The sequence below is a fragment of the Heloderma suspectum genome, chromosome 9, assembly GCF_057233095.1.
Source record: "Heloderma suspectum isolate Gila_16-S chromosome 9, 16-S_ref, whole genome shotgun sequence".
Lineage (NCBI taxonomy): Eukaryota > Metazoa > Chordata > Lepidosauria > Squamata > Helodermatidae > Heloderma > Heloderma suspectum.
This window is the reverse complement of record NC_139466.1, coordinates 37,378,915-37,392,663: the sequence shown is the minus strand read 5'-3', so window position 1 is coordinate 37,392,663 and position 13,749 is coordinate 37,378,915. Positions and strand designations below refer to the sequence as shown.

At 43.9% G+C, this 13,749-nt stretch overlaps 1 protein-coding gene across 2 annotated transcripts in view; it reads left to right on the top strand.

Moving 5' to 3' along the window:
* The window catches only part of DCX (doublecortin), a 158,381-nt gene extending 145,428 nt beyond the window's left edge, over positions 1–12,953 (top strand). Inside the window, exons 5-6 of one of the 2 annotated variants that reach the window (XM_084813353.1) lie at positions 1,618–1,712; positions 8,967–12,953. In XM_084813353.1, coding sequence (XP_084669479.1) covers positions 1,618–1,712; positions 8,967–9,023 — 152 coding nt within the window. In that variant the 3' untranslated portion in view covers positions 9,024–12,953. The remainder of the gene's footprint in view (positions 1–1,617; positions 1,713–8,966) is intronic. The other variant, XM_084813354.1, reaches the window with a different exon arrangement.
* Positions 12,954–13,749: the final 796 nt, after the last annotated feature.

Genomic DNA, 13,749 nt, shown 5'->3' with positions numbered 1-13,749 from the left:
TTTGATAATGTGTGTCTGCCATTTTTCTCTGCTTTTCATCCAAAGAGCACAATGCAGGCATGAGTGCTCCGTTCATGTTTTCCTCCCCGCAACAACTCTGCAAGGTAGACTAGGGTGATCGATAGCGACCGGCTGAAGGCCACCAAATGAGTTTCATGGTTGAACACAGATTTGGACTAAGATGGCCCCAGTCCTGCACTTCATCTGCTACACCACAGTGCTGATGAGTCTCTGTGACTAGAAGAGTGGTCCGTATTCTCTTATATTCCCAGATCTAATGGAAAGAATATGCCCCTTTTCTCCCCCTATATAAATATAGGGTTGCCTCTAATATTCAGCCATTTTTAGGGTGGGGGGCAAAATAGATCTATTTTTAGGGAGGCTATTTTTCCCAATAAGCCCTTTAAGATTCATGTTTTAAAATCCTGTTGACTGCTATTGCTTCGCCCTCTCTGCTTTGGCACTATATTTTTTACTTATACAGTATACTTATACAGTTACTTATACATCATCATTTTATACACATATGTTGTATGCCCAGGAATTCTCAGTGGGACACAGAGACTTAATGATATCTGAGAGAAAGAAGAGGATTTGTAGGCCTCGTTCTCAGTGAAGTATGTCAAACCTGCATCTGTAATATGGAGGAGTGAAAAATTAGTTTCAGTTTGGTTTTGACCGGAATTTATCCAATTCATACCTCCCCAAAGCAAATCCAAACCTGAATGCATTCTGTGGTGTGATGTCCATACATTTCCAGGCTTGCGATGCGATCCGTGCATCCTGTGTTGAAACATTTGAAAAATGTGCATGAAAAAATGTGTAGATTTGAAAAATGTGTGCAAGCATGCTTTAGCCAATGGGACAAAAGTGTGTATATTTCAAAAATGTGCACAATCAATGTGTACATTTGAGAAAATGTGCACAAGAAACCAAAAGTGATGGATTTGTCCATCCTTAACCTCATTAGAACATGCTTCCTTTTGTTACCACTCCACATTATCGGCAGCCATGTAGGGGGTGCTACAGGGCAGAGGAGATACAACACAATGTCATGTTTATTTGTTTATTTAGAAAATATTATAGAATTATAGGGTTGGAAGGGACCTACAAGATCATCGAGTCCAACCCCCTGCTCAATGCAGGAAGTCTGATTCTCAGGCGGTCCCCCATCCAGGTACTAACCAGGGCTGACCTTGCTTCGCTTCTGAGATCAGACGAGATCGAACACATCCAGCTCTTATGTGTTTCCTTATGGAACTTTACAGTGAGTGGAGGAACAGTATGCAGAGTTGCTGTTCTCTAGTTCCACCCTTAATTTCTTACTGTCCACAGCTCATTCAAATACAGCAAATCCCACTCTTGTTGCAGCTAAGATCCAATTTAGTCATTGCCAAATGTGCTATATAACTTGCAAAGCAAAATATACACAGTCACCTCTGTTGTGCTGTTGGAAAAGGTATGTCTTCCAAACTGGCAAATCATTATCTACATCTCTGTTTGTGAATTACAGATTTCATAAACTGAAGGTTTTGATTAAAAAAACTCTAGATGGGCGTTTTTGTAACATCTTGCTTGCCTTTATTCATTGTTGATTTCTGTCTTGTTTTGTGACAGCAAATGGAACATCTAGCAGCCAGCTGTCCACGCCCAAATCAAAGCAGTCTCCAATCTCTACACCGACCAGTCCAGGGAGCCTCCGTAAGCACAAGGTATTACGTTTCTTATACCTTACTAAACCTCCTATCTGTGTATTCCATGATGGCGCTGCTGTGATAGCTTGCCAGAGGGAAGAGTTGTTCAGTTGCTTTCTACTGCACTTTAGCCCCACCACTGTGGATGGCCAGATGGTGGTACTGCAACTACCGGCTCAGTACAGGTCAAGTGAGAGAAAGTACTAGTAGGGTTCCATTTCCACCCTGCATAATTCTGCAGACTCTGGCCTACCTAATCAGTCTGATCAAGTTGTTTGATCCATTGCCTGCCTGCTTCCAAGCATGCTTCTGGTACTCCAGCCCTGAAGCATGCTACTGGTTATTGATAGGCTGGGCAGCGTTAGATGAATTAGAACAACAACACAACTCACGTCTATTGTCTGCAACAGCTGTTCCCAATCTGGTGCCCTCCAGACGTTTTAGACTACAGCCCCCAGCATCCCTGACCATTGGCCATGCTGGGTCTCATGGGTGTTGCAATCCACAACATCTGGAGGGCACCAGGTCAGGGAATATAAGAAAAGAATATGTTCTAGAGCAGCGGTCCCCAACCTTTTGGGGACCAGGGACCGGTCTGTGGAAGACAATTTTTCCACGGACCGGGAGGGGGATGGGACCAGGCCCCAGTAGGGGTGTGGGAACCCCCCTTACCTTGGGTCCGCGGAGGGGGATCCATCCCTCCCCCTCCCGGAATCCTTGTCGCCCCTGGACTTGCTGCGGAGCTGCCAGCTGGCTCCAGCCGGGGGAGGACTTCCGGCCACTGGGACGCAAATGGCGTCTGCGTAGCAGATGCCATTTACGTCCCTGTTCTTTGCAGTAATAGGCTATTACTGCAAAGAACAGGGCCAGAGCCGGCCGGCAGCTCTGTGGACTCGCCGCAGAGCGGAGCTGGCCAGGGCCGGTGAGGATTCTGGGGCGGGGGGGAGGGACAGATCACCTCCCCCCCCCCACAGACCCAAGGTGAGGGGGAGTTCCCACACCCCTACTGCGGCCCTGTCCCTAACAGGCCACGGACCGGTACCGGTCCATGGCCTGGGGGTTGGGGACCCCTGTTCTAGAGAGTATACTCAAACTGGCACTTTTTCAGTGGGAGGCTGGCCAGTGCAATTGCACTGACATGAAACCACGCCGAAATATTTATTCTGCAGCTTGCCTCTGAAGACTGGCGCTGCTAGCCTGTATGTTATTTTCTGCACTGTAGGGCTAATAGCAGATGCAGGGAGGAGCGGATCAGGGAAACAGCATGGGGGAAATGGGTAGCCCTTCTTCTGCCAGCACTGCTGCACCAATCAAATGTGAAGCTCATCCCCATACCTGGCTACTTTTAGGTAAAAATGAAAGTGCTGGGAGATCCAGTCTGATGGGAATTATTTGGTATTGCTGCCTCCTGTTAAAAAGGCAGTTAGCAGAGAGAGAAGACAAAAGGTAGAACAGAAGGAGCATTTACCAGTCCACATGCACTTAAAAAAAAAATAACTAGACCCTTCTTTAGTGAAGAAAAGGTAAAACGATTTACTCACAATATTCTTCCCTAAAAATGCAGATACAGTGTACAGTTTCAGACAAAGTCTGTTCAGTGCATTACTTTGTGCTTTATAACACTGGCAAGAGAGAGAGCAAACACGTGTGCTCCCAGCAATGGTGGAAGGATGATCGGGGGGAAGGATTGAGGGGGGAGGAAGGGGAGGAGCTGGAAACGACACTGCAGGCTATAGAGATCCTAAGGCCAGCTCTGCTCAAAATTCCCATGCATTAACTAGTTAACCGCAACACTGCCCCCTTCCTGCAACTTGAAGTCAGGGTTGCGATATCCCCAGTGCAATCATGGATCATTACAGCTCATTTATTTTTGGACAAGTCTAAGGGCAGATTGGCAAAGCCTGTGTGGGGTTGGCAGTAGGGTTGATACTGCAAGCCATTGTCATCACAAGCTCAGCTGCCCATCTACAATTGGAAAGAATATTGGCTCATCTTGCAGGATTGCTGTATGTACTCAAAATGCTATGTAAATGCTAACTAAATCTGCACAGTACATGTATTCGTCTCCAATCGTTTTTATGTATGACAATACAGTCCTCTGCTTTATGTATGAGTGAGCAGGGAAGAAGACTGTGAAAGCAGGAACGAGTGAGTGGTGCTGATTAAGAACAGAGACTTTGCATATGGTTGGCTCAGTGTTCCACAGATGTTTTCTACCAGAGACAATGGCTTAGGAATACTCCCACGATCGCTGGGTGTGTTTTTTCTAGCCACACAATCATGAGAATTGCTGCCAGTTATGCATTACTGTGAATTATATCCATTGAGTTGAGATTTGCAGACTCCTCCTCCCTCTAAAACAAACTTGCTTCAGAAAGAATCCAGAGTGAGGAGATTAATTTCTAAAATATGCTCTGGACACCCAATGGGTGGCTTTGAAAGAGCCAACCAGGCTATCTTTTGTAGATGACCTGGAGTGAAATGAATCCATGGTAACTTCCCAAAATCTGGCTTTAAAGTTTGTTGCAATTTCCTGGCCCCTCTCTACTAAAGACTGGTACCCACATTATATTTCTCCACATGGAGCATCCACAGATGCTTGCATGGACAGGAAAAAGAGTATTGTGTAAACTGGCCCCTAATCATCCACAGGAACTTTCACTGATGGCAGCATTCAACATAATGACTTTCAAATCCTCAGTGTATTTTTTTTTCCAGATCCCTCCATTCATTTCCTGTTATCTTCCTAATGAGATACAACTAAATGAGAACCTCTACAACATCCTCTATGATCAATAACAAGGATGTCAGTTTGGGGGCAACAGGGCTCCTTTGAGCAGATGCTGCTTCATACAAGGGCTTTAAATAATGGAAATCGATGCAAGGACCCGGTTCCTTTTTAGCTGCTTCCATCACGAACAATGGCTTTGTTCAACGTTCCTGTCACATTGTTTGAATGGTTATTTTGAATAAAGCACAGCAGAAATGTGCTCGGAAATGCAATACCACAGTACACACCGACAAAGCCAAAATTAAGATTTTTTTTTAAATTCCTAAAGCTGTTCATCCACCACCTTTCATCAGCATTCACTTCACAGAACACCCCCTTTTCTCACCTGTCTGTTTCAGTTTCTAGAAGGTGTAGATTTTCAGGACAAGGTTAGTATAGCAAGGTTATGAAAAAGGGGCATATTCTGACTTCCTAATTATACCATCTACCATTACGCCATGTCCTACGGCATGGTCTGGGCACATGAGGCAGCCACCTTGCTGAAGCTTAGCAGGTCAGGGTCTGGTCAGTTCTTGGAGGGGAGGGGAGACCACCTGGGAACCACATGTAGCCAGCTTGAGTTCCATGATGGAAGAAAGGTAGGATATAAATGTAATTAATAAAATAAAATAAATAAAAGCTACAGCTTAGGGGTGCTGAACCCTAAGCCTGAGGGCCAAATCTGGCCCATGTTAGGTCCCAATCCAAGATTCCCCAGCTGGGCCCACTCCTTTCCCCCAGCCAGCAATCATTTGCCGGTTTCCTAGCTTTTGTGTATTCCCAACCCCATTCTGAAAGATTGAAATGCCTCTCCTGTAGCTTAGTTAATGGCAGTAGGAGCTTTAAGGTAAAATATGCTGGTATTTTTGTCACTGCCCATTTTGCATTTAGCCTTGTCCCCACTGGCATGCAGCTCTCAAGAGCTTATCTGAAATGGAATTCAGCTCTCGAGCTGAAAAAGGTTCAACAACCCCAATATACAGGGAGGAGAGGGCCTTGGTGGTGTGCACATGCTGTCATGGTTTTTAAAAGGATGTCGGGTCGCTGGGCTGAGAAATATACTTGCCTGAGGCCTAAGAGAGCTGCTGCCACTCAGAGTAGGCACTACTGGGCTTAATTTACCAGTGGTGAACTCAGCACAATGCTGGAGTAGATGGGACTTTTTAGAAGGTCATGATTCCATCAGAGCTCTTCCTTTGAAATTAGATGGTTGTTGTTGTTTTAATGAATATAGACAAAAGCTTCATTAATGTTTGGGGTATATGGTGGATCATATGTTCCCAGGTTCAGTCTGTGACATCTCCAAGTATTGCTGGGAAAGACTCACGTCTGATACCCTGGAGAATGATTAAAATCCAAAGCAGAGAAGAACTTCTGCAGCCCTAATAGCAATCCTATTGGGATAGGCAGCTGCTTCTGAACTCAGAGGCAACCGCCTATCCAATGCAGGGCAGGCATAGCAGGGAGGGGGTCTTCTCCACACTCCGGCCACCCTGCATTTGTGGCTAGACAGCTGATTTTGGCTGTCTAGCCGCGGGACTTCAGAGCAGGCAAGAGGACGCCAGATGACTCATAGGAAGCACCGTACTGGCACTCCCGCGCTCCACACCCCGCCCCCAGGAACGCCCCCTGCCTTTTGCCCGGCTCCACACTCCTCTTCTGAGTGCCCAGAGATGATCTGCACCGCCTAGAAGGCGGAGGGGGAAGGGAAGCAGTTTTCCAGGAACTGACCTTGGAGCACGGGCCCGTAGGATTGTGCCCTAAGGGTGCAATCCTATGCATGTTTAGACAGAGACCAGGCCTACAACTCCCAGCATGCCCCAGCCAGGGGCATATTAGTTGGGGCATGCTGGGAGTTGTAGGCCTTTTCTCTGTTTAAACATGCATAGGATTGCGCCCTTAGTTTATTTATTTATTTATTTATTGCATTTCTTTACCTCCCCATAGCTGAAACTCTCTAATACCAATACTAGGCTCTTCTTTGAATGAAGCATTATGTGCTACCCAAATTCATATTTTGGAGTCAGGAAATAGAATTTTGGCAACATCATTGCTTAACATTTTATTGAAACTGGATCTGTCAGCATGCTAGTGGAAACTGGGCGCACTCCTCCCCTAACCAGAAAATTCTTAATTGAGAAAAGCCTAAAATGCAGGCAACTCTGCCCCATTAAGCAGTGAAAGAATAGTGGATATCTACAAAGCCCTAAGCAGCCAGTTTTATATGCCCTTACAAGGAGGCTTAATGTTGAGTCAAATGCTTCCTTCTGCCAGCTATAATGTACTATATAATTACATTTCGCTGGTGTGGTCGTAGCAGCTTTAGGGGCCTGGAATGCCTGGAAGAGCTCTTGGGGTTTGATGCAAACATCCACTACTTTTCCATGCCCCCTCCATGCCAGCAAGAAGGCTCATTACATGCAAACTGAAGCATTCCTCATTTATAACCAGGGCTTGATGATGCTGTTCTCATTTGCAATGACAGATGGGTCTTGTGAAAAAATGGCTCACCGACACTGACAGCTGGGATTTAAAAAATTTAACAGAGGGGAGAGCCATCAGGATTCAAAACAGGCAGATATCAACATCCTGATTCTGAAGAACATATTTATATGACAGTGAAGTCCATTCGCTTCAAGGGAACTAACTTCCGTGCCAGGGTGCTCCTGATGGAAGCCTTAACTTCTGGTATATTGTTCTCCCCTAAGGTTCACTTCACAAGTTATGTATAGCAAAGAGCATGAAAGAACGTCACATGGGATTACATGCCACATATATCTCTTAATGCATATACGTCTTGGTTAATGCTAATTAGCATAATGCTAATGTAAATTAGCACAAGTAGAAGGAAATTCCGGCTAAAGAATCGAATTCCATCAGTGAGCAGATGATGGAATGGAAGACACCTGGCAATCCATGAAATGCAGACGAAACGGATTTCACGAAATCCGTACATCCCTGGTCTCCAGTATAATTTTCAAAATGGTGCATGTTTGTGAGAGTGTGCGTGCTCATGTGGCAAAACAGGAGTTTTTGCCTCCAAAATCAAACATGAAATTTCAGTATAGGACTAAACTAATGAGGCCTCCTACACTCTGAACTTGGGAAAGTTTGTGAAAACATGTATTTTCCATTTGTGAACAGCTGAACTGCTATTTGGTTGTGTGTGTGCGTGTGCGTGTGTGTATGTGTGTGAGATGCTTCTTAGATTCTATCACATCTGTTCTATGTCTCAGTCCATTCCAGAGTGTTTTATTGATGTAAATAAATACATCAATAAATGATTTGATTTTATCAAATCAAATCAGAGCTTTGTAGGAAAGCAGTTTAGAAATCATGGGAACAAACTGGAAAAGACAATTCAGTCTTGTTTTAATCAACTTAGGATGCAATCTGATGCCTGTTTAGACAGCAAAAATGTCCTACAACTCCCAGTTGGAAGTTCTAGGACTTTTTTCCTGTCTAAACCGGCATAGGATTGCACCCTTATTCAGTGACTGGTCCAGTGTCCTATGAAAGTAACTTTCCATCTGTACTGATGAGCTTCAGTCAACTGTGTGCATAACTATACTTAATATCATTTTAACCCATTTAATTATCTTGGCTTGCCCCCAGCAATTCTGGGAAGTGCAGTATAGCATGGTGCTGAGAATTCTCTGTGGCAGATCTATAGTGCCCCTCTCCCTCCTCTTTGAACTACTATTCACAGGATCCCCTTGGGAAATGGGAATGACTATGGTCCTGTGCATGTGCTAGCGCTCCATACAAACAGCTGCCTTGGCCATCTTTGCCCCTCTGCCCTCCATGTGTCCAGCAAAGGCTTTATTCCTTTACAACTTCATGACTCTTTCAGATGCTAATTGGCAGCGACTAAGCAAGGAACCGCAAAGGGTATCCTAACAGGGCCATGGCTATCATGGTGATCCAAAAGGCCCCCAAAGGGCCAGATTTCCTCATGACAGACAACCCTAAACTGGCCATGCTAATCTTGCAGGGCTCACAGTTGCATGCAGGGGCCTCCATGAGTACATCCAGCAGAAATGTGTCAAGGGTAGGCAAGGGTGGGCATCTACCAAGGGCCCACATCTCATCAGGGGGCCACTGACAAGAGCTCGCAGGACTTGCTCCTCCTCTTCACCATTGCAACCTGCTTGTTCAGCTGCCTCTCGCTCTGGCCCAGGCAAAGGAGGAGCAGGAGATGCCACGGCCTCCTCGCTCACTGGCTCTCTGCTGTCAAGCAAGCAAGTGGTGGCAAGAAGGAGAAAGAGGATGAGGAGCAATCGCAGCTGGTGACAGTGGTGGTGTCAGTGGGGCATGCAGCATTGGTGCCAGGGCCAGGAAGCACAGCTTGCCCCTCTATCTACATGGGGGGGGGCAACGCTGATTATAAACCGTCCTAAGCTTGTAGTGTAGCGATATGCCCTGCATCACTGAAGGAATTCTTCACTGATGCAAAGATGGCCAATTTTGGGAGTTAACACTTTTTTCCTTTCTTCTTACAGGACTTGTACCTGCCTCTGTCCTTGGATGACTCTGATTCCCTCGGAGACTCGATGTAAAGAAACCCAGTTCCCTGTGTCCACAGTACACACTCTGTTTTAGATGCAGTGCAGTCCTTCCTTCTGCTGAAAGGAGCAGAGAGGTCACTGGTGCTTGCAAATCAACTGAAGGACACACAAAGTTATGTCTTTTCCCCATCCTCTCCTATGATTTCTCCTCTGTGCCACAACACCTATCAACAAACAGAGATAAAGGGATACCAACCATCCGAGTAACTTCATAGAAAAGCTAAATGTCCATTGCTGGCAATTTTGATGTCAGGGGGTTCACGTTCTCATGCCCTTCCCACACCTTTCAATCGTCTCTTCTTTTACTCTGATGTGCTGACTTTATGTTTGGCTGCAGGAAAGGTGGCAATTTTCCTTTTGCAAGGGTTCCATTAGCAAATGTCATAATTCTCTCTGAAGGCCAAGCGGGAAACAGCTCTATCTACCAGCACCTTTTTCCAAATACCAGTGGACACCAGCAACTCTGCAAAAGCAGGTCTGTTTCCAATGTTGCATTTCTGAGTTTAGCACTTGCATATTGTTTGAGCTGAATTTACTCAAGGCCAGTAGGAGATATGATCCATTGCTTTGATAACATATGTATCAGAAGACATCAACACAAGGGGAGATTGGACAATGCTAAGAAATAAAGAGCTACATTTTGTCATGTCATTCTCCAATTGGGCACTGGAGTATATTTAAAATGCACCAGTCCAGGACATTTTACCTGTGTGGGATTTCAAGTGCATGTACGCCTGGCAATAAATGGTTTGGTTGATATGAAGTTACTATAACTGCTGAATGGTATCTCTCTATCTCTGTGAAGACTATTAATGCCTTGTAAACAGCCAACACTGGAAACACTGTGAACTTTTTGTTTTCAGGTCTCTAACACCTCTAGGTTATTATTATTTTTAATAACAAGAAATCAGTATGCTTTTATAGAGGAAAACAAATAATTTTAGCTGTGTTTTAGAGAGTCAGTATTTCAAGCTCGTTTTTTTTCAAAAAAAAGAGAGAAAACTGGCGACTTTCTTTTGCTTGAAAAAACAAACTAAAAATACAGAAAAAAAGTTCAACACAAGTGTTTAGGAGTCACTGCCAAACTGACATCAGAGGTACAAAACCCAGGGAGGGGCTGCATGGGGGTGGGTGGGAGTAGATATTGCCATCAATTCAGTATGGTTAATATTTTGAGAGTGTTTGTAATATGTTAAGTTTATGTTTTTTTCATTTTCTAGATTTCAATAATCCTAACTAAGGCCAGACGCTCAAGACCATAGAACTCTTAGGGTGTTCACAATACAGTATTTTAAATGACTCTTTTATCTGGATGACATTTTCTAACGAAATGAAAAGATGAAGGAATCTTTTCACTTTTCATAATTATTGATGCAAAGTTCACAGTTTTATACAGAGTTGGCCATTTTTTCCTGGGCCTGGATATGGGCACCAGATGGTACAAATCGCCTTTTTTCCTTATTTGTTGGAATAAGCTTTCTGTACTTTTGCAAAATGTTCTTAAAGCAATACCCATAGAAGCCAACTTTTTGGGTTGCTTTTCCACTCTGCTTTAGATTTCCTTGCAACCCCTTGTGAGTTTAGAATGTATGATGCCTTTTCTTATGATCTGTTTTCATTTTGTGAGCCGCCTTGGACAATTCGCATCAAGTGGACAGGTGTACAGATAAGAAATTAGTAATGATTCATGGGTAATGATGCTATCACTGGGCTATTTAGAGGGAAACTAAGCTTGGTTATTTCTTGAAATGTTATACGATGATTGGTGGTTAGCTTTTGCATATTTTTTTTGCCACTGACATCTTTGAGATTCATGTGGTGACAATGTGAATGAGCCAGGCTTTGTGATTTTTAATATTTTTTTTAAGATAAGGTTTCGATCTATCTGGTGGCTGCAGTTAAGAAGGATCTTGCATCACAAGGGCAAGTACTGTTCTACCATTTGTTCAACCAAACAATTGTTCTCTAGAATTCCCTGCCATTGTTTGGCACAATAGATCTCAACTTTGGTTCAGAAGAGTCAGCGTTCGTGGATGTTCATGGTCAGCTCACTGTGGGGAAGGCTGGCCTTGAGGACAAAGCACAGGGAAGACCTACAGAAGAATTTTCCATTGTGTGTTTGAAATCTGCCAGATTGGGTGTATGAATTGGAGCAGGTCTCTTCATTTCTTGGTGCCTCAATTTACCTGATCTGTCAAATAGGGACAGTAATACTTCTCTACCTCATGGGGAGGGATGGGGGGGTGGTTGGCAAGTGAGTCATTTTGTTAATGCTGAAAACTACTTTTGGATCATCTGGTGGGAAAGTGCTATCTATAACCTCCATGGGGCTGGTGTTGATGAAGACTTTGGTGCTTATTTTGCCCATTCCAAAGTCAGCTTCCTGGGGCTAACCAAGAAAGCACTCTTGCTAAAGCAGCCAAATGGCCTGGACACAGAGCGAATCCATGCACACACTGAGCTTTTACTGTGGTCAGCTCCAGGGGCAGGAAGCCCTGTGTGCTCCCTGATTTTTCCTTCCCAGAGCTGGTAACAGGGGCACTGTACCTATACGAGGCGCCAGGGCATGAACGTAGCATAGATTGTGAACTGCTTAAGCCGACTACTCCAATCGACTTGGAGGTGTGTTTTCTTTGTAACTTTGTAACTTTGCTCCAACTTTGAACTTCTCCCTTCTCTCTGTCTTGAAGGGCTGCTCCCAATCTGTCCTCAGAGTGTGGTCCAGAGACCATGCACTGGATGGAAGCGGAACTGAGTTACTCTTTTCTGTTATTAAAGATGACAGGACAGGACGCCATGGTAGCACTAGCACCACTTCTTAGTAATAGGTAGGAGTAATGCGAATGATACTCCACCCAGGACCTGAAGGTCTTGCCACCTTCAACCCAATCTTTACTAGTTCAACAAGCAAGAAGCAAAGGATCCCCATGAAGCTGAACAATGAGGAACACACCGATTCCCTTTTTTCTTTTTGGAAACAAATCCTTCACACGCTGGGTACATTGAACAGAATTCCTGTTCTTGCACAAGGCCCTGGAATTGGGTCTATTATTGGCAGCAGTACTGTAGAGTCTTTTGAATGTTATACTCTGTTCTCCACTCTTCATCAGTTTCAGTGGAGACAAAACTTGATAGTTTGCTATTTGCCACAATAGCTGAGCCTGAGCAGAACTTCAGAGGGAGCACTCCTCTGAATGCTAAATACCAGTAACAAGCTAGAGGGGAGACCTCTTGCCTTCATCCCCTACTTGTAAGCATTTTCAGAAGCTGGTCCCTGTTGGTAGACTGAATGTTGGACTAGATGGACTTTTCGTCCAATCCAGCAGGGTCTCTCTTATATATACTTAAGTAGATCATTGTTTACATGAAGTAGGTTCCCCATTTCCCCTATCAACAACAATATGTTTCCTTACAAGAATACAGCTATAGGCATTTATCTTCAGTTGCACTTAACAGTGGCATGTCTGAGAGCATGATCCAATAAGAACCCCCTTAGCCAATTGTTGTGTACCAATATGCACATCACTTTGAATAAGGGAATGGCAGGATGAGGCTTTCATAAGAGTTTGTGTTGCCACACTTTGCATCAGCAAGCAAATGTACGAAGGCCTAGTAAACGGAAATATATAGAGGCCTGGTAAATGGAAAGAGAAGGTTCTTTTTTCCCCCGGAAGGAAAAGAAAAGCCATTCAAAACCTGCAGAAGCAAAACAGGGTAAAGGACCAGACTCCCAGGTTTTAAAAGCAAATTTTTCAGGTAAAAGTTCTTGAACTGTAGGTAGAAATCAGTGACCATGTCAGATGTAAAACTGCTTGTATAGTTGATGTTGCATGAGTCTTTGTACAAAAAAAAAAAATGCATGCAGAATAGCCATAAGTACAATACTAAGTGTGTTCAGCTCCAATTTCTCAGATAGGCTATAAGAAAGAAAGAAAGAAAGAAAGAAAGAAAGAAAGAAAGAAAGAAAGAAAGAAAGAAAGAAAGAAAGAAAGATTACAGTACACTTCTCTTATGCTTGATTCATTAGTGTGAACACATTTGGTATGGATGAGGTGAACACTAACAATAGCAATTAGACTGGTGGTTTCACATACATTCTAGCTGGAGGAAACCCTTTCGACATTGGCTTATTTGCTGAGGAACCTCTGCATTATAGGAGGGCGGGGGGAAGTTGTATATTGGAAACCCACAGAAGACCATTGGCCAGCCCTTGGCAACCTCATTATATCACCATGTGTGAACTGAGAGAGGGCCATAGTACCAGGGCCAGTTCCAGGTTTGTGTGGGTCCTTCAGAAAGTGTCTGCTGATGGATCCTCCTTCCATCGGTTGTCTCCCTAGCAGCTTACCTAGTGGTGGTGGGGCCCCAAAAAGAATGCAAAAAGAGAAAGTAGTTCTCAAAGGTGCCAGTAATGACCATTTATTGCAGCTCACTGCATTTTGGGGAACTGTAAGCTCTTTTTTCAGGGGCAATCTGAATCTACAAAGGATATATGTTAAAATCAACTAAATAAACAAAGATCTATACCACATTGTTTAAATGAATAAAACATCTAAAATATATAACAATGTGAGTTTTATATTTTATATGTTTTATAGACAATATTCTATGCTGGTCTATACATGAGTCAATAAATAAGATTAGTCTAGAATGGCGGGTGTGGTTTTTTTGTCCCTTCGATCTGTATTAATTACTGTACTTTAAAAGTGCAAAGTTG